This window comes from Nelumbo nucifera, chromosome 3 (genome assembly GCF_055504915.1).
Source record: "Nelumbo nucifera cultivar China Antique chromosome 3, China Antique-T2T, whole genome shotgun sequence".
Taxonomy (NCBI): Eukaryota; Viridiplantae; Streptophyta; class Magnoliopsida; order Proteales; family Nelumbonaceae; genus Nelumbo; species Nelumbo nucifera.
Genome location: NC_142651.1, coordinates 18,820,503 through 18,843,632, shown reverse-complemented (window position 1 = coordinate 18,843,632; position 23,130 = coordinate 18,820,503). Strand labels below are relative to the sequence as shown.

General features: G+C 40.9%; 1 protein-coding gene and 1 pseudogene across 2 annotated transcripts; one reads left to right on the top strand and one right to left on the bottom strand.

Annotated features, from left to right (window-relative positions):
- The first annotated feature begins 976 nt into the window (after nucleotides 1-976).
- Nucleotides 977-21,636, top strand: LOC104599939 (protein MICROTUBULE BINDING PROTEIN 2C-like). The gene is made up of 5 exons (XM_010262695.3): nucleotides 977-1,339; nucleotides 1,519-1,602; nucleotides 7,852-8,208; nucleotides 12,510-12,725; nucleotides 21,268-21,636. Exons 1-5 carry the CDS (start codon nucleotides 1,136-1,138, stop codon nucleotides 21,487-21,489), a joined length of 1,083 nt encoding a protein of 360 aa, XP_010260997.1. The 5' UTR covers nucleotides 977-1,135; the 3' UTR covers nucleotides 21,490-21,636.
- A 220-nt stretch (nucleotides 21,637-21,856) lies between these two features.
- On the bottom strand, nucleotides 21,857-22,789 carry LOC104599928 (dirigent protein 22 pseudogene; annotated as a pseudogene). The gene has a single exon (XR_016083927.1). The product of XR_016083927.1 is annotated as a dirigent protein 22 pseudogene (transcript).
- Nucleotides 22,790-23,130: the final 341 nt, after the last annotated feature.

Sequence of the window (23,130 nt, the reverse complement as noted above, 5' to 3'; positions counted from 1 at the left end):
ACGACGGTCCCGTCTTGGCGCGGGGAGTTTGCAAGGTAGCATGAGGGTTTTGGTCTATGCCGAGCGCGCTTGCTTTAATTTGATTTTCAAAAAAGGGCGCGCGTTTGGGAGTCGTGGCGGCAGTTGTTCGGGAGTTGTGCTGCGGATGCTTTTATTGCGAGAAGACGTGCGCCGATACCCCGTCAGTTTCGGGAAGACGCGTGCCGACACCTGTCCTCTGACAAGACGTGCGCGACGCTCCGTCAGTTTCGGAAAGACGTGCGCCGATTGGTCTTGGAAGACGTGCGGCTTAGCGCGGCTGTGGGCCGTTGGATTGGCTTCGATTTGGGCCGTCGCTTTCCGTACGCTGTGGATATAAATAGTGCGCGGGGGGGGGGGGGCGTCCTTGCTACTGTTGTACATTTTGAGCTCGCGCCTTAAGTTTCAGCTCGCGTCCCAGGTTTTCTTGCTTGTTCGAGTTCTCGCGGTTTGCTTTAGTCTTCTTCCCGGGTGAGTGTTTTTGGAACCCCGTTCCGTTTCACGATGTCCGGTTTGGAGGGTTCAGACTGTTCAAGTGGGTCCGATGTGGGTTCTACGAACCAGTTTGCGTCCCCCGGTAGTTCAAGTGAGCCCGATGTAGGTCCTGAGGAAGGGGTCGGGCCTACCACCCGAGGTGCTTCGGGTAGGTCGGCATCCACCTCCCGTTGTGGCCGGGTTGTAGATCAGTTCGGCCCTTCGACTATGACGCTTGAGGAACTTCAAACCCTCGTAGACTACTACAATTTGCCCAGTGAGTATGGTTACTTTATCCCTACGGGCAGCTTTCCTTGGGAACACGGTCCTGATGAGATCGTGATTTTCCGGGAACAGCTCGCCGCGGGGCTGCGACTGCCCTTCCACCCTCTTCTTGTCGAGGTCCTAAACCACTTCGGTGTGACGGTTGGCCAGATTCACCTGAACTCTATTAGGAACTTAGTGGGAACGATCTCTTTATTTTGCGATGAGAACTTCCCCCCGGATCTGGAGATTTTTTCTTCTGAAAAAGCAAGTATCCCCTTCGTGGGTGAAGTCTCTGCAATTTCTCCCTATTTAATGTATTCCTGAGAGACCAGACAGAGTATCGATCTTTTTAAGGGCTTCCACCAACTAATCGATTATGTTTGAGCATCAGCATTTCGTCGACTTGCAGGAAAGATTTGGAGACTCAAAATCATGGCTGTCGGGAGAAGATCACTCATCTCCTCTTCTATCTCAACGAGTTAACTCCTCCCTCGCTAACGGAAACGGAAGCAATAGCAATGTGGACAGGGTACTCTATAAGAACCTCGTCGAGATGGTCCCGCTTGTGGAATCTCTCATGGTAAGCTTTAAGCTTATTACGTTGATACTTCCAAGGGGTTCTTCATGTACATTTCAAAATTTTATCCTTTTTTTTTCCTTGTGTACTATTTTTGGGAAATACTCTTAATTTAATCTGTTCTCTCTTTTGGTGAACTTTCCTTTTCTTTAATGTATTGTTTTTGTTTTTTCATTGTCCAGGATCGGAGGGCGAACGCTTCGTTCACACGTCGTGCGTCGATAGTCTACACTAAGACGCCTTCAAAAGAACCTTACCCTAAAAGGGTGAGACTTTTCGTTTGGAATTTGATTTAAATGTTAAATTGACCCAATGGAACTGTAAATTTTGAACCTTTTTCTTAGGAAAATGTGGGAAGCTTGAGCTTATGTTTTGTTTCAGTAGTTAGCAGGTCTTATGTTGTTTGGTGATGCTATTAGAAATGTGGACCATTGATGTTGGTTTATGGTTGTTATGTATTGAATTGCGAATTGGTCTCTCTAGACCGCAATGGGTACTCTACAATTTCAGTCTGAAGCAACCCATTTTAACTCTGGCATCTGCCGGATGCTTATCAATTTATTGTCTTTTATACTATCCTCCTTTTTAGGTGATTTGGATTTCTGGGTATGCGTTTACCGCATGAGGAAAAAAGTTTTATGAATTTATGATTTATGATCAAGGAAAAGAGTTCACCAGATTAGACAAATTTGTTTTGTTCAATAGAAATAATGAGTGTAGCCTGGTTTTGAAACTCATGTTGTTCCTAGTTAGGCAATAACTTATATTACATGAACTACCAAAGGCTAAAGACTTGACACTGACAAGTAAATGAATTTTGAACTGTTTTGGAGCAGCTACAGTAATCCGAACCAGTGAAGAAGGAAGAAGAAGATGAGGAAGAAGACAAGAGAAAGAGAGAACAGGAGGGTTTACTCGAAACTGATTAGTCACCCATTCAGTCGACCCCCTTATGTTTATTAGGTTCTAATTACACTTACAAAGACTAAACTGCCCACACTTAAGTGTGGGGCAGAGTGCTCTATAAAACAGCCACATAAGCAAAGTACTTAACTGACATGAGATTACTAAACTACCCCTATTCGGCTCACTCTAACACTCCCCCTCAAGCTGGAGAATATATGTCATATAATCCCAGCTTGTTACATAGATGGTTCACTTTCCCTGAGTTAAGAGCTTTTGTAAACAAATCTGCCCATTGATCATTCGAGCCCACATGTTCTGTGTTTATCTCTCCAGCAATGACCTTCTCCCTCACAAAGTGGCAATCAACCTCTATGTGCTTTGTTCTCTCATGAAATACAGGATTGGATGAGATATGGAATGCAGCTTGGTTGTCACAATACAGTCTCATAGGTTTATCCATGTGAAACCCAATTTCTTGTAGAAGATTCCTCAACCACACTAACTCACAGGTAGTATGTGCCATGGCCCTATACTCAGCTTCAACACTACTTCTGGCCACAACCGTCTGCTTTTTACTCTTCCACGTCACAAGATTTCCTCCAAGAAATGTGCAATAGTCCGTAGTAGATCTTCTATCATTCACTGAGCCTGCTCAGTCTGCATCTGTATACCCTACTACTTCAAGTTTTCCTCCTGGTTTATACAATAGTCCACGGCCTGGAGCTCCTTTCAGATACCTCACAATTCTAAGAATTGCATCCCAGTGAGGTATACGAGGGTCCTGCATGAATTGGTTCACCACAATGACTGCAAAGGATATGTCGGGTCTCATGATAGTCAGATAGTTTAGCTTCCCCACTAGTCGTCTATACCTTCCAGGATCTTCAAATACTTCTCCTGTATCACTGCTCAACTTAACATTTGGTTCCATAGGGGTCTCTCAGCCGGTTTTGCACCTAACAATCCTGTTTCTTCCAATAGATCAAGAACATATTTTCTTTGGCACAGATTTATACCTTGTTTTGACCTGACAACCTCTATTCTCAAGAAATATTTCAATGTTCCAAGATCTTTTGTTTGGAAATGATTTTGCAGAAATACCTTTAATTTGCCAATCCCCAATTTATCACTGCCAGTAATGACAATATCATCCACATAGACCACTAATAGAATCTTCCCAGCTTTTGAGTCATAGTTGAACACTGAGTGATCTACCTGGCACTGCTTCATTCCAAAACTCTTCACCACTTCACTGAACTTCCCAAACCAAGTATGCGGCGATTGTTTCAGCCCATAAATTGCCTTCTTCAATCTGCATACCTTACCATCCTCCCCCTGAGCAACAAACCCAGGTGGTTGCTCCATATATACCTCCTCCACAAGATCACCATGGAGAAAGACATTCTTTATATCAAGCTGAAACAGAGGCCAATCATACATAACTAGCAGGGAAATTAGTACACGAACAAAACCAATCTTAGCCACTGGAGAGAATGTCTCCATGTAGTCTACTCCATACAACTGTGAGTAACCTTTAGCAACAAATCTGGCCTTCAGACTCTCCACACTACCATCTGGCAAGTATTTCACAATATACACCCATTTACATCCCACAGCATGCTTACCAGGTGGGAGAGTAGTAAGTTCCCACGCTTGAGTATGTTGAAGAGCAGAAAGTTCATCTTCCATTGCCCGCCGCCAATCAGGTGAACTGAGAGCTTCTTGAACATTGTTAGGTATGGAAATAGAGGATAAAAGGGAAACAAACTGGCGATGTGATGTAGAAAGACGAGGTAATGAAACAAAATTGGAAATAGGATGGAGGGTAGAACTGCATTTACCTTTCTGTAAGGCAATGGGTAGGTCAAGGTCTGAAGGTTCAACAATAGGAGCCATGAGAGAAACCGCAGATGAGGTAGAAGCTGGAGGAGGGGCCGGTGTCGTTCGATGTGTATACACTTGCCGGATTGGTGGACGTTCGGTGGTGATCTGCACGGGATGAGGTGATGAGTCTACTCCAACAACAACATCTGGAACTGAATCACTGACAGGGAGAGGAAGAGGAAGTGCGGGTGGAGACGAAGGCGCTTCAGGACTTGAGAAGAAGGGGACTGACTCAAAAAAGGTGACATCAGGGCAAACATAGCACTTCCGGGTAATGGGATTATAACACTTGTACCCTTTTTGAGTCCGTGAGTAGCCAAGGAAGACACATTTAATTGAGCATGCATCTAGCTTGTCTATTCCAAGGCTTAGATTGTGGACAAAGCACACACAACCAAATACACGAGGAATTAATGGGGATGGAGATAAAGTGGGAAACAAGATAGAGAAGGGGGATCAACCATGAAGGATGAAGGAGGGCATCCGATTAATGAGAAAACATGCAGTGAGTACAGCATCACTCCAAAAACGTTTAGGAACATTCATGTGGTGAAGAATAGACCGAGCAGTTTCAAGAAGTTGACGGTTCTTCCGTTCAGCTACCCCATTTTGTTGAGGGGTGTATGCACATGATGTCTGATGAATAATGCCATGCTGTTCTAAATACTGTTGAAATGAAGTAAGAAAGTATTCACGACCATTATCTGAACGGAGAATTTTGATTGGAACACCAAATTGTGTGCGTATTTCAGCATGCAATTTTTGAAAAATGGAAAACAATTCACTTCTTTCTTTCATTAAGTAAATCCATGTCATTCTTGAACAATCATCAATAAAGGAGACAAAATACTTGTACCCATTATAAGACTCTATTTTGATTGGACCTCAAACATCTGAATGAACCAAAGAAAAATGACTCAACATACGACTCTCAACTCTTGGACTGAAGGACACACGACGATGTTTCCCAAACTGACATGACTCACATTGCAAAACCGACAAATGACTCAATGACGGGACCAAAATCTTGAGAGCCTTGAGAGATGGATGTCCCAGTCGGCAATGCCATTGTAGAGGAGTAAGTGAAGTCTGAAGAGCAATTGAAGATCCACCACCGTCAAGATAATACAGTCCACCAGTTTCATGCCCCCCACCAATCTTCTTCCCCGTCTTGAGATCCTGAAAAACACAAGTGGAAGGAAAGAAGGTAACAAAACAGTTAAGAGCTTTGGTTATTTTACTAACAGACATAAGATTGAATGGAAACTTAGGGACATATAAAACAGATGATAAGGGCACAGAAGCCATGTCAACATTACCAACACCACATATGGGAGATGAGGACCCATTGGCAAGTGTAACAGTTTGTGATGTGGGGGTTTCAGAAAGAGAAGAGAACACACCAGAGTCAATAATCCAGGGAGAGGTTTTAGATGATATGCAAACAATACTTAATTGGGCAAGTGTGGCAGTGGTATGCTGTGAAGTAGTTTGAAGGAACCGTTCATACTCATCACGCGGTACGCTCACCATTTCCCTCCCAGAGGTAGATGTAGATGTGGGAGGAGTTCGGTCTGCCGGTTTACTGTCACCGATATCAACCTCACCTGCTATAGCATGATTAGCCCATTTAGAGGGAGGGCCATGTAGATCATAACAGAAATTCGCTGTGTCCCTCTCTACCACAATGAGTACATTTCCTTGTAGAGTTATTCTTCCCTTTGCCATGGCCTCCCCTTGAGTCACGACCACCCCGACTAACATGGAACTGCCACGGCCCCCTCGGGGAGCATGACCTCCCCCTCTTGTACTATGTCCAACCCCTCGAGCTGGCACAAGTGCTGATCTATCAGACTGTGTGGAGTTCTCTGTCTGTCCCAAAGAAATTCTACGAAGCCTTGAGAATACTTCCTCAAGTGTAGGAAGAGTAGAGCCCCCCAATATTTGAGCTCTAACTGGTTCATATTCCGACTTCAGCCCCACTAAAAATCTTGTAACATCTAGTTGTTCCCTTTGCTATTGCTGAACTTTAATATCTGGAGTAAGGGGGTGATAGACATTGAGTTCATTCCTTATATTCTTTATGCTGGCATAGTACTCTTCTAGAGTTTTGGTTCCTTGTTGTAAATCAAAATACTCCTGATAAAGCTGATACACTCTTGTTGTGTTATCTTGTCCAGAATATAGCTTCTTAGCATGCTCCCATATATCCTTAGCCGTATCAAGGAACATGAAGTTGGCACTAATTTTGGGTTCTATACTATTCCACAGTTAAGTCATGATTTGAGCATCTTCTTGCTCCCAATCATCAAACCCTGGAGAGTCCTCCGATGGCTTTTCATCTCTTGCATGCTTTACTTTCTTCTTTGCCTTGAGAAACACTTCCACTGATTTAGCCCATGGAACATAGTTCTCCCCATTCAGCTTAATTGAGGTCATTTGTACCCCTAGGTAGTCGGAGGAAATTACCACATTAGGTATCTGATCATTGTAGCCATCTCCTATTGCTGCCATTGTACTCTTTCACAATTGCCTCTAACCTTACTTCTCAGCTACAAGCTGATTGATGTTGTTCACAGTTTGATACTTCAGCACCTATTGCAGCCCCTAAACACAACAGTGGGAGCACACACTTGTTCTTCTTCACACTACTGCTGACTTCACACACCTACGACCCACATAAGCATCACAAGCACCACAACACAACAGTAGGTCCTCTTAAAACCACACAATAAAAAAAATTGTGCATCACAAGCACCACAACACAGTCAAACTGCTACACCCAGTTCAGATTTGTTTAACACACTTAAGAGGGCATTACACGACCACAAGGAGCTTGGCAAGGTCACTGCATTCCACCTTACACCACTTGGCCACCTACAGCAGCCCTAACACCACTCAACAACTCACAGCAGCCCTACACCATTCGGCTACTGTACACACAGCCCTTCTTAGGGCAACAATGAACCTAGTTCTCTAGGTTCTAATCAGTACTAACTGATTCTTGAAGGGTTCCTACCCAGAAATACCAGCAACACAAAAGGACTAAATAACCAACCTTCTTTTGAGAGTATCAGCTAACCATTCACTGCTGAAATCACCTTCCTTGATGAAGAAAACTGTGCGTAGCAGAGAGCAACGAACTGTGATGTCTCAGACCTAGGGCGAACCAGCTCTCTCCATTAACTAACCAGAAACGAAGAAGAGGGTGTCATGAACACAGCTGAGATGCTTTGCAAGCGGAAGCAGGTCAGAAACCTTGCTCTAATACCATGTTTTGGAGCAGCTACAGTAATCCGAACCAGTGAAGAAGGAAGAAGAAGATGAGGAAGAAGACAAGAGAAAGAGAGAACATGAGGGTTTAGTCGAAACTGATTAGTCACCCATTCAGTCGACCCCCTTATGTTTATTAGGTTCTAATTACACTTACAAAGACTAAACTGCCCACACTTAAGTGTGGGGCAGAGTGCTCTAATAAAACAGCCACATAAGCAAAGTACTTAACTGACATGAGATTACTAAACTACCCCTATTCGGCTCACTCTAACATGAACATTATCCTTCCCTTTTGGAACTTCCATATTGCTTTGCGTCTAATCTAAATCAAATCTGCTGTTAATGGAGTTCAATTAACCTGGCATTTAGATATTTTCTGCATAAATGTCAGGTGTGGCTTCAGTTTTCACTAATAGAATATCCTAATCTTGATTATTAACCTATTTCAGATTGGTGATCCAAAAGGTAGGAAAGCAGCTCAATCTATTCCAACCAAAAAAACAAGGGAAATTAGTGATAAAGTTCGAAGCAAAACTGCTAGCCAAGATGTCTGTTCTGATGAACTCTCAATTTTCTCATCGAGGGCAATGGTAGCAGAAAAGGAAAGGGAAGAGCTGAATATCTTGCGGAAACAAGTGCAAGATCTAGAGAAGAAATTATCAGAAAAAGATGAGCTCCTGAAATTGGCAGAGAATTCAAAGAATCAAATAGCTGAAGTCCAAGCAAAACTTGAAGAATTGAGATGCCAGACCTCAGAGAAAGACTCCTTAATCAGAACTACTCATTCTCAGCTCTATGATGTAAAGGTATGTTTCTTTGTATTTCTTAAGTTGTCTATTCATCATGTACCTAGCTCATTGCTTCATTGTCTCATAGCGGTTATATGTTTTTCTATGTATAAAGTACAACCACCAGTTATTTCTCTTTCCCCCACCACTAGTTATATTATATATTATATATTGTTATTCTGTGGAAATGAGAGGATTCATACTTGTAGTTATTGTTGGTCAGGTGAAAGTTTGCATTAGGAGGACTTGAAAAAGCTCCAGCCCTTATCATTCAACTTTCTGACAAGCATAGGAGTTATAAATCAGCATTCAGTGCATGCAGATCTACCAAAGTGATCCTCTAGGCTACCTAACTGCATAATTACTACCATATACCACATGGAAATTTCTATTATACATTGTGTAAACCTAATTGCATAATTACTACCATATACTACATGAAAATTTCTATCGTACATTGTATTAACTGGTAAAAGAGGGTGACTAATATGGCTAACATGTTGGCAAAAGGGAAGTTGATAGGGAGGGATTGTATTGTGGGTCTACCGTACTAGGGTAGACAGTAGACAGTTGGGCTTTGTTTGCATGTTGGGTGGGTAAGCCAGAAATGGTTTTTCCTTTTCTCCTTGCAGGGAGAAAAATTTTCTATTGATTTGTTTCCTTCATGATGAAACTATTCTGATCTGTTGATGATTGAAGAAAACTGGTAAATCAGGGGTTTGGTGTGTTCAAACATCTAGACATTTATTTCACACCTATTGGAGTCATAGTGAAATGTGTGTTGCAAAGATTGGATGATTTACAATTAGCTTATTAGAGTTCTAGCATAATTCTATGATAATGACTTGAGAGGTAATTCTTCGTTTGTCATGATAATGGAACAAAAAAAAGGAGGTGATGGTGTTGGCCGAAGTGGTGGTTAACGGGATTGGGAAGTTGTCGGAAAGAAGGTTAAATGCAGGATTACTTTTTTCACTCAGATCCAGATATTGTTGACATTCAGAGATGGGTGCACACAAAGTGGTTTCATTTTGGCTTCTCACAGGAAGAAGGTTAAATGCAGGATTACTTTTGTTTAGCTTCAAGATAAAAGGAGTAGTGAGAGTTTTGGATAGGGAGAGAAGAGGCATTTGAGATATCCAGAGTTAAGAATTGATAGATGGATACCGATGGTTGGGCAGCTGAAGCCTTCACAGGAGACAACATTAGTTTGGATACGTGTGGTGGGGATTCCATTGCATTTTTGGAGTACCCAAACTTTCAGATTGATTGGCCACGCTGTGGGAAAATTTCGGAGGCATGATTTTTGCAATAGGCTCTAGATTCAGGCAAGGTACGTGAAAATATTGATTGAAGTTGAAGATTTGCACTTGATAAGAATCAACTTTATGCAAGGAAGCAATTCTAATTGAGAATAGTGCCTCAAGGAACATATCCAATCTTTGTTGTTTCATTTTCGAGAGGGATGTAAAAGAAAAATAAGTTTGATCTGAGAGAAGGTCAGAAGAGGACGTTGGGGGGTGAGGAAGATGAACAGGTGGAGTTTCGGCAAGGAGGGTAGGAGGTTAGGGATGAAGATGAAAGGTCAGGGTGATGAAAGGGCAAAGTTATGATTTCAGCAGATAAGGGGGACAGGGTGAAAACTGTTTTTGACTTTAAAAGTAGGCAGAGTAATGTTCTTAGTCTGGAGAAATGGGGGAAGCAATGTGGGCCATATACTTTTGTACATCGTGGTGGGTTGGGTGAGCGTTTAAATAGAGTTGGGCCTATTTTGCGTTTTAAGTTGTAATGGTGGTAGGAGTGGGTAAACTTTGACAGGACTTGGGCCCAGTTGGTGGTTAGGGAGTTGCAGCTAGGGCGAGATCTAATCCAAAATGACTGGGAGAGAAGGAAAAGAGAAAAGAAAGACCTGAAGATTGTAATGTGAGGGGGACTATGTCTAGTGCATTATGAAATTTATTTCCAGGTACAAGGAAGATAAACAAAAGAGCATTTTATCTGGTTGAAGTCCTCAAAGACATGGTGAGAAGAGATTAGAACTTGAAGAGACAAGTGTGAAGGGATAAGCTGAAGCTGTTGGTCCAAAAGAAAATTTGCAAGAGAATGAAAAAGGAGGTGAGATCAAGTCAATGGTTATTGAGGAAGATGAAAAAGAGGTTAGTTGTGATGAAACTCCTCAATATTGAGAACAGTAAAAAAATTCAAATGGAAAGATGTGTATTTTTTGATCAGCTCGAATGGAAAGATGTGTTTTTTTTTTTATCAGCTCAAATGGAAAGATGTGTTTTTTTTTTATCAGCTCAAATGGAAAGATGTGTTACATACAGAACAAATTTAGAGCCCGAAGGTCTAGCAGTCCCAAAGATCCAGTGGAGGAAAATCTTGTTGAAGGTGAAGAAGAGGTAAGGGTTTGTGAAGGCATATCAAAGATGGATCTGGATAATGAAGGAGATGGTAGTTTTGTAGAGAAAGAAGAAGCAAGAAAGGAGACGAAGGTGGACAAACTGGAAGGTGAAGAGGAGACTGAAAATAATGGGTGCAGGGGTGATAGGTGCAAAAATGTATGAGAGAAAAAAAGAAATAAAGAATGAAGCTAGTAATAGATGATGAAGAGTTTAGAAATGAAGATGAAGTTGTAATGGATAAAACACATGCCCTTGGAAAAACAGTTGACCTGGAAATAGTAGTGAAAATAGAAATGGAGGTGAGTAAATCTTTGGGTTTGTTCTTTATCAGAGGCATCCAAGGGGAGGAATTTGCAAGGACAAAATTTAAGGAACTGGCATCCTATGCCTCTAATGGAAAGGGAGAAAGATAATTTGGATCCTAAGGTGATGAGCTCTGCTGCAAGGAAAGAAGATGATCAAGATGGAGCAAAACCTCCTGAAGTTACAGGGAATGATGTCAACAAGGATGGTTAGTCGGCAACAGAGCAATCCCTGATGTGGTAAGAAGATTCAGAAGACAGAGGAGTCAACGAACTGTCCAGATGTCAAAAGTTCTTGCTAGATTGAAGGTGGGCTTATTCGGGATGGGGCCTATTAAAAAGGTGAAGAAAACAAGAGTGCTTTTAAGAGAAGTAAAGAAGGAACTGGTGAAGGCTCAGGAGGTGCTGAATAATTGGGTATTATAGCTGTGCACTAGTCATTTGGGAGGAAGGTCTTGTCATTTGATGGGTGTGGAGGGTTTTGTAGGTTGGTTTTTTGGCAATTTGGTATAAGCTGGAGGATTGTGTCTTCAAATTTGTTGGCATTTTAGTTTTAGATGCTTTGTTTTTTTGTTAGTATTGGGGTGTCTGTGTTCTTTGGTCTTAGAGGTGGGTGGATGCTTTTGGATCTTTGTTGCTTCTTTCGTTGGGTGGTTTCTTGTCACATTCTTGTACTCTTCTTCTTATTACTCGATAAATATTTCTTTTTCATTTATTACCAAAAAATAATATTCCTTTTTCAGTTATTCCCATTAATCTATTCCAGGTTCTAAAATAAGATGAATAGCATGGTAACCTACTGCATATATTCTGAAGTCATGGAGGGGTAGAAAAAATAATGGAATTTGCTTGTCATTCATCTCCTGCAATCTCCTTCCTCTCAAACATAGTTGCGTATTCAAGGATGTTAAACTTTTGAAACACAATGGAATGTTCTGGATACTTCATGAATTAATCTTCTGAACATTTGATGAACAATCGGCATATTTACACAACACATGATGCTATCAGTGTTCAGAGAGCTGGACTGGATCGGCTAGTCTGACAAAAAAGCTGTGAACCAGTCCACTGACCACTGTCATCCACCTGGCAGTTTGGTTTGGCTCTAAAAACCGGGGTTAGAAAAACTGGCCATAATTATGCAAAATATAGTTTTATATTTTGAATATATATATAATTTAATATTATTATGTATAACATTATATAATTATGCATATTACATATATTATATATTATGCTATATTATATATATATAGGATGATGTGTCACAGGTTGACTGGTTCAGCTCACCCACAACCTGGAGGGGAAAACGGTTCAGCCTCTGGGTCAGTTCTCTGAACCTTGGGTGCTATCAGTCCTTTGTTGTGACCCAAATTCAGTGCTAATTATACATTGGATTAGGTATGCTTTTATGACATACGCATAAATGTTGCATTCTTATTTCCAATTTCAGCTTTTGATGCCACAACATTAAGCAGTACCAAGTGCCAACACCAAATATTTTTTGGTTGGTTTATATATGTGAGTGCATAGTTGCATAAATGCATGCATGCATGATTATCTGTGCAAATTACCTTACGTCATTACTCGTTAATATCTTTCTCTTCCACAGATTATGCTTGCAGATAAGCAAGCAGCACTTGAGAAGTTACAATGGGAGGCAATGACATCTAATAGCAAAGTTGATAAGCTCCAGAATGAGCTAGACTCCATGCAAGGAGGGATTTCATCACTTGTGTTGTCACTTGAAGGCTTGACAAAGAATTTCACTGCATATGCTGAGGATTATGATGTCACTCCATATCATTTGGATCCACTTCCACATATAGTAAGCTTGGTTCCTTCTTTATAATAATGTAGTAGGTTTACATACTTTTGATCTTAGGTAACATGTGAATATGCCAGGCAAGATAAATGTTGTGTCTTACAACAAAGGTTACCTTTTCATAGAGTATAAGAGAAAATGACTTACATCATTGTGTTCGAGGTTCTGTGTAAAGTTTTTTTTTGATCAATAACACTTTCATTAAATCATCAATAGAAGATTTACAAGAGGAAGACAAACACACTTATCTTCCAAGAGCAACAAAGAACCTCAAAAAAAGGAAAAAAAACGAAAAAAAAAACACTAAAGTTACAGCTTAGCCCAAAACAATGAATCCCTTTCTGCCCCTTGTTTAGCTAAACTGTCAGCTAGGGAATTAGCCGATCTTTTAACCCAACATGTCTTAACTTCCATCTCCCGCACCAGCCACTTGAATTTCCTCCTCTCATTGTTGTACTTCCATAAGCCATTGTGATATTTAATCAACCACCCTATCACCACCTCTGAATCCCCTTCAATTATGAGTTTCCTGATGTTCAACTCCTTAGCTTTCCGAACTCCTTCCATAACTGCAAAGATCTCAGCTCTAAGGGAGTCACCCACTCCAATTGGGCCTGAGAAAATGGTAGAAATGACCCCATTTTCATCCCTAAAAACACCCCCAATCCCCGATTGTCCTGGATTTCCCCTACTACACCCATCAAAGTTTAATTTCAAGAATCCACCAGGTGGAGGGGTCCAAGCCACTCATTAATGACTTGGTCTGTGTGCAATTTGCAATTTCACCCCACTTCCTCAACATGTCATCCAAAGTGTAATCTGTGAATAGCTCCAAAGATTTGAGCCACTGTACTACCCTAATATGTATGATAGCCCTCAGATCTGCTGCTCCTCTCTCAGCTTCTGATAATATCCTGGAGTTTCTTTCTTCCCAAAGTGTCCAACATACTGCAGCCCTTAGTCCTCTCCACATAGTCCTTCCCCTTTTTATCCGCCACCTAGAAAAAGAAGGGGAAAAAAGGCCCTGCAAGTCTGATGGAGGATTCTAGCTACATCTAAATAAGGAGAAAGCCCAATCCCAAATTGACCTCAGAAAATGGCAAGACACCAGTAGGTGAAAACCAGTCTCCCCATCCGCTTTACAAAGAACACACCACTGAGGTGACAGACAAGTATTGGGTATCTTCTTTTGGAGTAGATCACCAGTGTTGATTCTTTCCAGATAGGCTTCCCAACAAAAACTACCAACCCTATGAGGTATTGCTCTGCGCCAAACCTCATCAACAGGGAAAGGGGGGAAAGTAGGACTGGTGGGCTGACTTAAGACTTTGAAGAAAGAAGCACAAGAAAAGATGTCATTGGGGGTAGGTGTCCAAATTCTAGAATCCGCCCTAGTGGGGTCTAAGACAACGTTATCAAGAAGTGCAATAAGGCTCAAAATACTGTTGAAGTCTGAGTCCCTCAAATCCCTTCTTAGACCCAAGTTCCATCCAATCCCAGAAGTGAAAGAGGACGGGGTGGTGAAAGACGAGATTGACTCATTTTTCAAATCAGAAAGAGCATACAAAGAAGGAAACTGATCCTTTAGAGGGGCACTCCCCACCCAAGTTTGTTCCCAAAATTTTATGGAGTTACCGGAATTCAAATCATACCTGATATTAGGGGAGAAAACTGGTAGCAGGTCATGAATGACTTTCCAAGGAGAATTGCTTATGGTCCTAGCTCTAATTCCAACGTCTCATCCATTGTGCTCCAACCCATGTATACTTGCCACTATTCTAGCCCATAGCTTCTCCTTCTCCATAGGGAACCTCCACAACCACTTTCCCAATAGAGTCATATTCCTTCTCCTAATACTCTCAAGCCCCAAACCACCACAAGTCTTACTCCTACACACTATCTCCCAGCTAACTCTATGATCCCTCTTCTCCTCTCCCGGCTCTTACAGGAAATCTCTCATTAGCTTTTCCAATCTGTTAGCAACCTCCACTGGGATTTTGAACACCGACAGGAAAAAGATGGGTAAGTTAGCATGTGTGGCCTTAATTAGTGTAATTCTCCCACCAAGAGAGAGGTAGTTCTTTTTTTAGGATACTAGTCTTTTTTCAAACCTTTCCACCACCGGGTTCCAAAAGCTCTTTCTCATAGGATTATCACCTAATGGCAACCCTAAGTAGTTCAAAGGCCACCCCGAGACTTCACACCCCAGCACTTCAGCACTCTCCCTGATCTCTCCCTCCTCCAAATTCACTCCCACTACACAACTTTTCCCAAGGTTAACCTTCAAGTTGGACATTTGCTCAAACAGTTGTATCACCGACTTCAAGTTCCTGATAAAGCTCACATTACCGCCTTCACAAAACAGAATCGTGTCATTAGAAAATTGTAAGTGAGTGAGGGGGGTTTCCACCCTCCCAACTCTCTAGCCTTTAATGAGCCCCCTAGAATCTGCTCTGTGAATCAGTTTCTCCAAAACCTCCGCAATTAGAATGAACAAGAAAGGAGAAAGGGGGTCTCCTTGTCTTATACCCCTACTGGCTGGTAAGAAATCTACACTGTCCCATTCACTAGCACTGAATAATGACAATTTCGGACACAACCCATGATCCACTTACACCATCTAGCCCCAAAACAAAATTTAGTCAAAACTTTCCTCAATAAATCCCAGTCCACCACAAAGATGCATCACACCCTCCCAACCCATGATCCACTACACTGTCCCTTTTCCAAGTCCAACTTACAGACCACTCCCTTCTTCTTATCCCTCTTAAAGTTCTCCACACTTTCATTAGCAATTAAAATCTGATCAGTAATTTGTCTTCCACTCACAAAAGCTCATTGATAGTGTGCAATGATATCTGGCAATACCTTCTTTAGCTTCAAAGACAACACTTTTGCAATGATCTTATACAAGCTATTAACCAAGTTAATTGGCCTAAAATCCTTCGGGTGGGATGCATCTTTCTTTTTTGGAATTAAGGCTATAAATGTAGAGTTCACACCCGGATTGACAATTCCTCTCCTGAAAAACTCCTCAAACACCCGCAAAAGATCACCTTTTTGTGTAAAGTTGTTGGTGAAATAATTGAAGGAGTTTAATAAGTAATTTACAACAGCTATATTTTTCATATAAAGAAATAAAAAAAATGTCAGTAAGAGATTTCCTTTGTAGACAATTTATATGAATATCATTATGTAAAACCCACAAAACTTAAGTTGTTTTGGCAATCAAATCAAATAGAATGGCAAAGTAAGAATAAGAGAACTAAGTTAAAACAACAATAAGTTGGCCTTTTCAAGTCTAGTAAAACCACCAATAGTAAAACCACCAATAGAAAACAACAATAAGTTGGCCTTCTTTAAAGCACTAACATGGATGGGCTTAACTTGTTCTCACCCAACAATTGTTAGAATAAGAGTCTTGGGCCATGTGGCCCACTTGCAAGAATTAGTTACTCTGTAACAAACTTGTTCGCACTCAATTATTCACCACCTGTATCTATAAATACATGTGAAAGCAATGAAACAAGACACAAATTCTTTTCGTTTTTTATATCATTTTACATGGTATCAGAGTGGGTAACCGAAGTTTGATCCAAGACTCAAACTCTTTCATGGCGCCTGGAACCAGTGGAAGCTCGTCCATGTCGCAGATCTTGGATCCCAGTTCACCATACTTCCTGCATGTGCTAGGCAACCAAGGGCTCGTACTGGTCTCATGCCTACTCACTGGAGAAAATTATCCGGTATGGCATCAAGCGATGAGAACGACACTTTGTGCAAAGAACAAGCTTTGTTTCGTTGATGGATTGTTGCCCCGACCACCCATCGCTTCACTAGAAGAAAATGCCTGGTCCAAATGCAATGTGATGGTGGCATCTTGGATTTTCAATTCCCTCTCCATAGAACTGTATGGAAGCGTTGCCCTCATCGAATCTACATTGGAAATATGGTCTGAGTTCCAAGAATAGTTTTCTCAGAGGAATTCTCCTTGCATAAATCAACTGAAGAATGATTTGGCCTTACTTCTTCGACAAGGAGAATTAGGCGTTTATGTGTATTTCACCAAACTAAAAATGGTCTGGGATGAGCTAGCCAGCTTAACCGATTTGCCTGAATGTTCCTGTGGTGGCATAGCAAGACTCTTTGGCATTGAACGGGAAAAGGAACATTTACACCTGTTCTTGATAGGACTGAATGAGTCCTATAATGTCATTCGATCAAGCATATTCGGATCATAATCACTTCCGATCAAGGTTTAAAATTTTAATACGATACGCTCGATATGGGGCGTATCGTATCGTATCTTTTAAAAATAGATACGGGATATGCATGGAAATCGTGTGTATCGTCTTTTTTCATGTGTATCGGACCCGTATTGGGGGCGTATCGGAGGTGTATCGGTAGAGTATCGACAAAAAAGATACGGCCAAAAACCAAAAAAAATAAAGGTGAAAAGTAACATTCTTTCACCCCCAAATGACTCTAAAACTCCAAACCTCATTCCTAGAGTGCTAGATTTGCAAAATTTTGCAAGAAACAAATGTGAATCTTTATTTTTTTAAAGATTTTGAAAAAATATGGTAAAAAATAGGTAATTTTTTTTTTCAATTTTTTATAATATCTTATGATTTCTTTTTTCTTGAATGTATAAATTTATGTTAATCTACATTTCTTACATCTAAAATCACATTTTTTTGTCATCTGTAGATTTATGGAAATTTCATGAGATATTTGGGGAAAACATAAATTAACAAAAAAAAGTGAAAATATAATTTTTTCTCTGCATATAAAGACTAAATATGTTTTAGATCTATAGATTTATCTATCATATCCATACAGCAATTGAAAGTTCTTCTTTAATATTTTTTTGATTTTTTATATTTTTAGAATAAAAATAAATAATAAATAATTATATTTTATTGTTTGATCACACCAATTGAAATTTCTTCTTTAATATTTTTATTTTTATATTTATAGAATTAAAAAAATAATTAATTAATTAATTATATTTTATCATTTGATCACAATGATTGAATATATTATAATTCTATGGATGATCTACCTTATATTCCACAAGGCAATTGAAATTTCTTTTTTAACAACTATTTTTTGAATATATTATATAATGTTTATTTATTTATTTTTATATTTTTTGAAAACAAATAATAAATAATTATTAAGTATATCTTCACTTAGAAGTTGTGTTAATGCATATTTTATGATTGGATAAGAGAGTTGGTTTTTTCCCATCCCATTAAACATTAAAACTTAAGAATTATAATTTAAAAATTATAGTTAAGTATAGGATTTTTAATGAAATAATAATTAACTACAATATATTTCTTCATAAAACCATTAAAATATATTAATTTAATGTATATACACCTCATTTAGGTCTTATATTTAGTGTCGTTATGTATATTTATGATTTATTAAAGTATTTATAGTGTTTCAAAGCGTATCTATACGTGTTTTAGTTTTTCTCCAATACGCATGCGTATCCAAGGCGTATCTCGATACGTCTCTTAAAATTACCTTTCCGATACACCTGGCATTTCCGATACTTTAAACCTTGCTTCCGATGTTAAATAAAGCATGTGCCCTTGTCCTCTAGGAAGAATGACAGTAGACAATCTTGGCGATGCAGGGACCAGCACTGGAAGTTGCAGCCATGAATGCTTCAGCCAAGCCCCCATCTCGGTCCTCAACAACTGGTCGTTCCAAATATTATTGCGAACATTGTAAACGCAGTGGACATACAAGAGATCGGTGCTACCAACTAGTGGGGTATCCACTTGGATGGGATAAATCCCGATCAAATTGACGGGGCAATAATTAGTGATCCAACTCTTCTGCAACTTTCAAAGCCATCGAAGCATCAACCAGTAGCACTCCTTTACTTCCCACTCTGATAGTCCAAAAGATCAACTGACTTCTATCCCTCCTGAGCAAAGTTTTATGCTTGCCCTCTTTAAAATTACTTCATTGCATAGGGCATTGAACATTAGCGTAGTTGTGTAGACACGCCCCAGCAGAACAACGTGGCTGAGAGAAAACATTGGTATTTGTTGGAAGTGTCCGGGGCAATCCGGTTTCATGCTCAAATTGCCAATCTCATTCTGGGGTGAGTGCCTACAAACAACAGTTTACATTATCAACCGACTACCCACATTTCTATTTGGAAAATCACCCTATGGAATGTTATTTCGCACCCCACCATCTTATGACCACATGAAAGTGTTTGGCTGCCTCTGTTATGCCCAAGTGCGACCCAAACCATGTGACAAATTTGCTAGCAGAGCCATTAGATGTGTTTTTGTGGGCTACTCTTATGGCGAAAAAGGATATCGGCTTTATAACCTTGACACCAACCAATTATTTACAAGCCGAGATGTCACCTTCTAAGAATCCCAATTCTCTTACTCAAATCAGCAATCTAATGCTGACCAATCTCCACCAACACTAAGACTCTTTCCCCCTACAAACCCAACATTTGATGACTTCACTACACCACCAACTTCCCCTGAATTTCATCCACCAGCACAAGACCCAACTACAGTTGCATCCATTCCACCAATACCCCACAACACCTCTACACCCATGCCTACTGAATGCCTTGTTGATGAGCTAAGCACAGCCAGGCCCACCATTCCAGGCCCATTTGGCCGACACAAAAGAACACTTAAAACCCCCTCTCACCTCCAAGATTTCGTTTGTGATCTCCCACCTTCCTTAGCCCCCCAATCCAACTCAGCCAGCACCTCATATTTAGAATCAGAACCCACCACCTTCACTCAGGCCAATGCTGATCTGCGATGGCGGAAGGTTATGGCTGATGAGATTTCTGTTCTTGAAAATAACAATACTTAGACTCTTATTGATTTACCACCCGGAAAACGAGCCATTGGATCCAAGTGGGTGTACAAAATTAAATACAAAGTCGATGGTTCAGTTGATCAGTTCAAAGCTTGTTTGGTAGCCAAAGGATACACCCAAGTTGAAGGTTTGGACTATCATGATACCTTTGTGCTAGTTGCAAAATTATCAACTGTTCGATGTCTATTTGCTGTAGCTGCCATTAAAAAACGGGAACTTCATCAATTCGATGTTAATAATGCATTCTTACATGGAGATCTCCATGAGGAAGTGTATATGGCCATCCCTCAAGGCTTTGCCAAAGATGGTGATAATAGAGTTTGCAAACTCCAGAAATCCCTTTATGGGTTCAAACAAGCCTCTCACATGTGGTTTGAGAAATTTCAGCGGGCTCTTCTTTCACTGGGCTTCCAACAATCTCGCAGTGATTAGTGATTACTCCCTCTTTACATCCACAAATGGTGGCTCCTTTGTCACAGCCCTGGTTTATGTTGATCTACTTGCTGGCAATGATCATTCTCGTATTTCACAGCTCAAACAATTCATCAATGACAAGTTCCACATCAAAGATCTTGGGCCTCCCAAGTATTTTTTGGGCTTGGAGATTGACCAATCTCATGATGGCATATTTATTAGTCAACATAAATACATCTTGGACATCTTACTTGATGCTGGTCTCCAAGATTGTAAGCCATCATCCACTCCTATAGAAGTTCAACGTCATTTTAATGACACTTCCAGTCCCATTCTGGATGATCCATCATGCTTCCGGCACCTAGTTGGGCAACTAGTATACCTCACTGTCACTAGGCCTGACATATCTTTTGCCGTTAATACCCTAAGTCAGCATATGCATCAGCCCAACCAAGAACATCTTGATGCTGCACTTCGGGTGGTCAAATACCTTAAAGGAACTCAGAAGCATGGCATCTTCCTTTCAGCTCACACTGATACTGTTCTTCATGGCTACAATGACTCAGATTGGGCCAGTTGCCTGATAACTAGATGATCCCCTACTGGGTACATCACCTTGCTGGGTTCCTCGCCCATCTCATGGAAGACAAAAAAACAGCCAACAGTCTCCCGCTCCTCTGCTGAAGCTGAGTACCGCGCAATGGCATCTGTTACAGCTGAATTAGTCTGGCTCCGTTGTCTTCTAGCTGATCTCACTGTTCAGCTATCATCTCCAATGCAATTGCACTGTGACAGTAAAGCAGCTATACACATTGCCGCCAATCCCGTTTTCTATGAGCAGATTAAACATATAGACATTAATTGCTATTTTATCTGTGAACAAATTCAAAGTGGTGCTCTGGAGATCCATCATTTGCCTAGTCAATCAGCCTGCTGATCTCCTAACAAAGGCACTTTCATGTGAAAAATTTCACGCACTCTTGTCCAAGTTGAGCGTCTCAGTCCTTTCTTGTGCACCAACTTGAGGAGGGGGGGGGGTGTTAGAGTAAGAGTCTTGGGCCACGTGGCTCAAAGCAAAACTCTAGGTTTTAGGCTGTGAGAAGCCCAAGATTGTACATGTCTTCAATCCAGGGAGCCCAAGTTACCATTGCGTAGTTAAAGCGATAAAAGAATCAATCAAAGCCAGCTTGTACATGTCTTCAATGTGATGATATTTAATTATTGACTGATATATTTGCTTTGGTATGAACAGGATAATATGGATGACATGGAGATGGAGAAAATGGAGGAAGCGAGGGAGGCATACATTGCAGCTATTTCTGCTGCAAAAGAAAAACAAGACGAGGAATCTATTGCTATTGCAGCAAAAGCAAGGTTATGTCTTCAATCTTTTATATTCAAAACCAATGATCAGAATGTTGATGCAAGTAAGAGCTTTGATCTGTGCAGAGCTCCTGAAGTGCATGTCCTGTAGACCATTTAGATATGATACCATGGAGATGGATATCGTGTGACAGACTGACAATTACTGTCACGTTGTTCAAAATTGTTTATCCAACAATGAACTTTCTTGTCTCGTTAATGTCTTTTATTGCCAGAATTCAAAGAGAACAATTAGTATATTTGGTCCTCTAGCCATGAACCATATCTGGTGTCCATCATCCTTTGGGTCATATTAAGGGGCAATTAAGTATAGGAGCTTATAGGCTTAAACTTTTGCAAGGTCTCTCTTATCTGAGATCCGTTCGAAAAGACTGGGTTTAGAAGGAACTGATAATCCAGTGTCAGCGGTCATGCGCAGTCAAGTGTTATCAGTGTTAATTGTTCAAACATAGAAAACCGGACAAATTTTGTTTCAACTGTATTTCCTTAACACCAAGATAAAACGTTTGATAAAATATGGAGAGAACAAACTATTGTTGGATGGAAATACTTGTTTTGCTAGACAGACTGAACATTTCAAGCTTTTGATCAATCTACAAACAACGTAAAGACCGATAAACCAGACCTTGTTCTTCCCAAGATGTGAAGTTGTGAATGCTAATCATGTAGATACAAACATAGGAGCTCCATTAATTAATGTATCAGGGTCGCATTATATCCGATTACTGCATCAAATCCCGCCATTGAGTGCGTCTTTGCCAAGCAATACCCGCGTGCAAGCCGAAAAATTCCTGTGCCTCCGACGATTGGCATCTCTCTTACTTCATTCATGACCGGGTTCCGACCCACCACGCTGAAGGAACTACCATTGTATGGTCCGCTGACAAATGCATAGGTGAGAGTCATCAGAAGGCTGAACTCGTTCTGTTGCGAAGACATGGCATAGAGCCCCTGAGCACGCCCCATGAGGGTTGAATTTATATCGGGTGTGGCTGTGAGTGGATTGTCCATCACGAAAATTGACCCAAACGAGGATGCAATTGGGTCAGAGCTCGTGATATTGGATAGCCGGCCGGCCACCTGAACGGCAGTTGGGTTGGGGCCTCCAACGATGTCGTGCATGTAGAATTGAATGTTTGTGATCCTGGGTTTCAAGGCTTCAGTAGTGGTGCTGAGGGGCCATAGAGCTGCAACCAAAATAAGCAACACAAGATTTGTTGAAGTGGGCGAAGTGCTGCAGCTCTTTGCCATGTCGTTGGGTGGGACTTAGAGTTTAGAGCTTCCCTCTGTTGGGGTTGGGACTTGGGATGATCATCCAGGCTTGTAGATGGGTGGTTTATATATAAAGTAAAACTTTGACCTAGGCCTTCCTACAATGACTCTCTCAATAGGAAGACTACCTCCCGTTACACTACACGTACCCCTTGCTTCAAGTTCAAGAAAGACTTACCAGAGCTCAGAGTCGAAGACTTGAATTTGCTTGTTGTCTGTCATTTGTCAAATACGAATGGAACGTATTTTCCATGCATGTGGCATGAGCCAGAGGCATGACTAATGAATCACCACTGAACCTTCCCAAGAGGTCGGGAACCCAATCAATTTGGAAGCCCGTTTGGTACCGGCTTCTGTGTCAAAGGTGAATTATGATGACAGAGTTGTAATCTGTAGAATTCGGATTTGATCCTCACAACATCGTCTTCACACCGTCTTTCATAGCCCCTTTTCAGCTGTG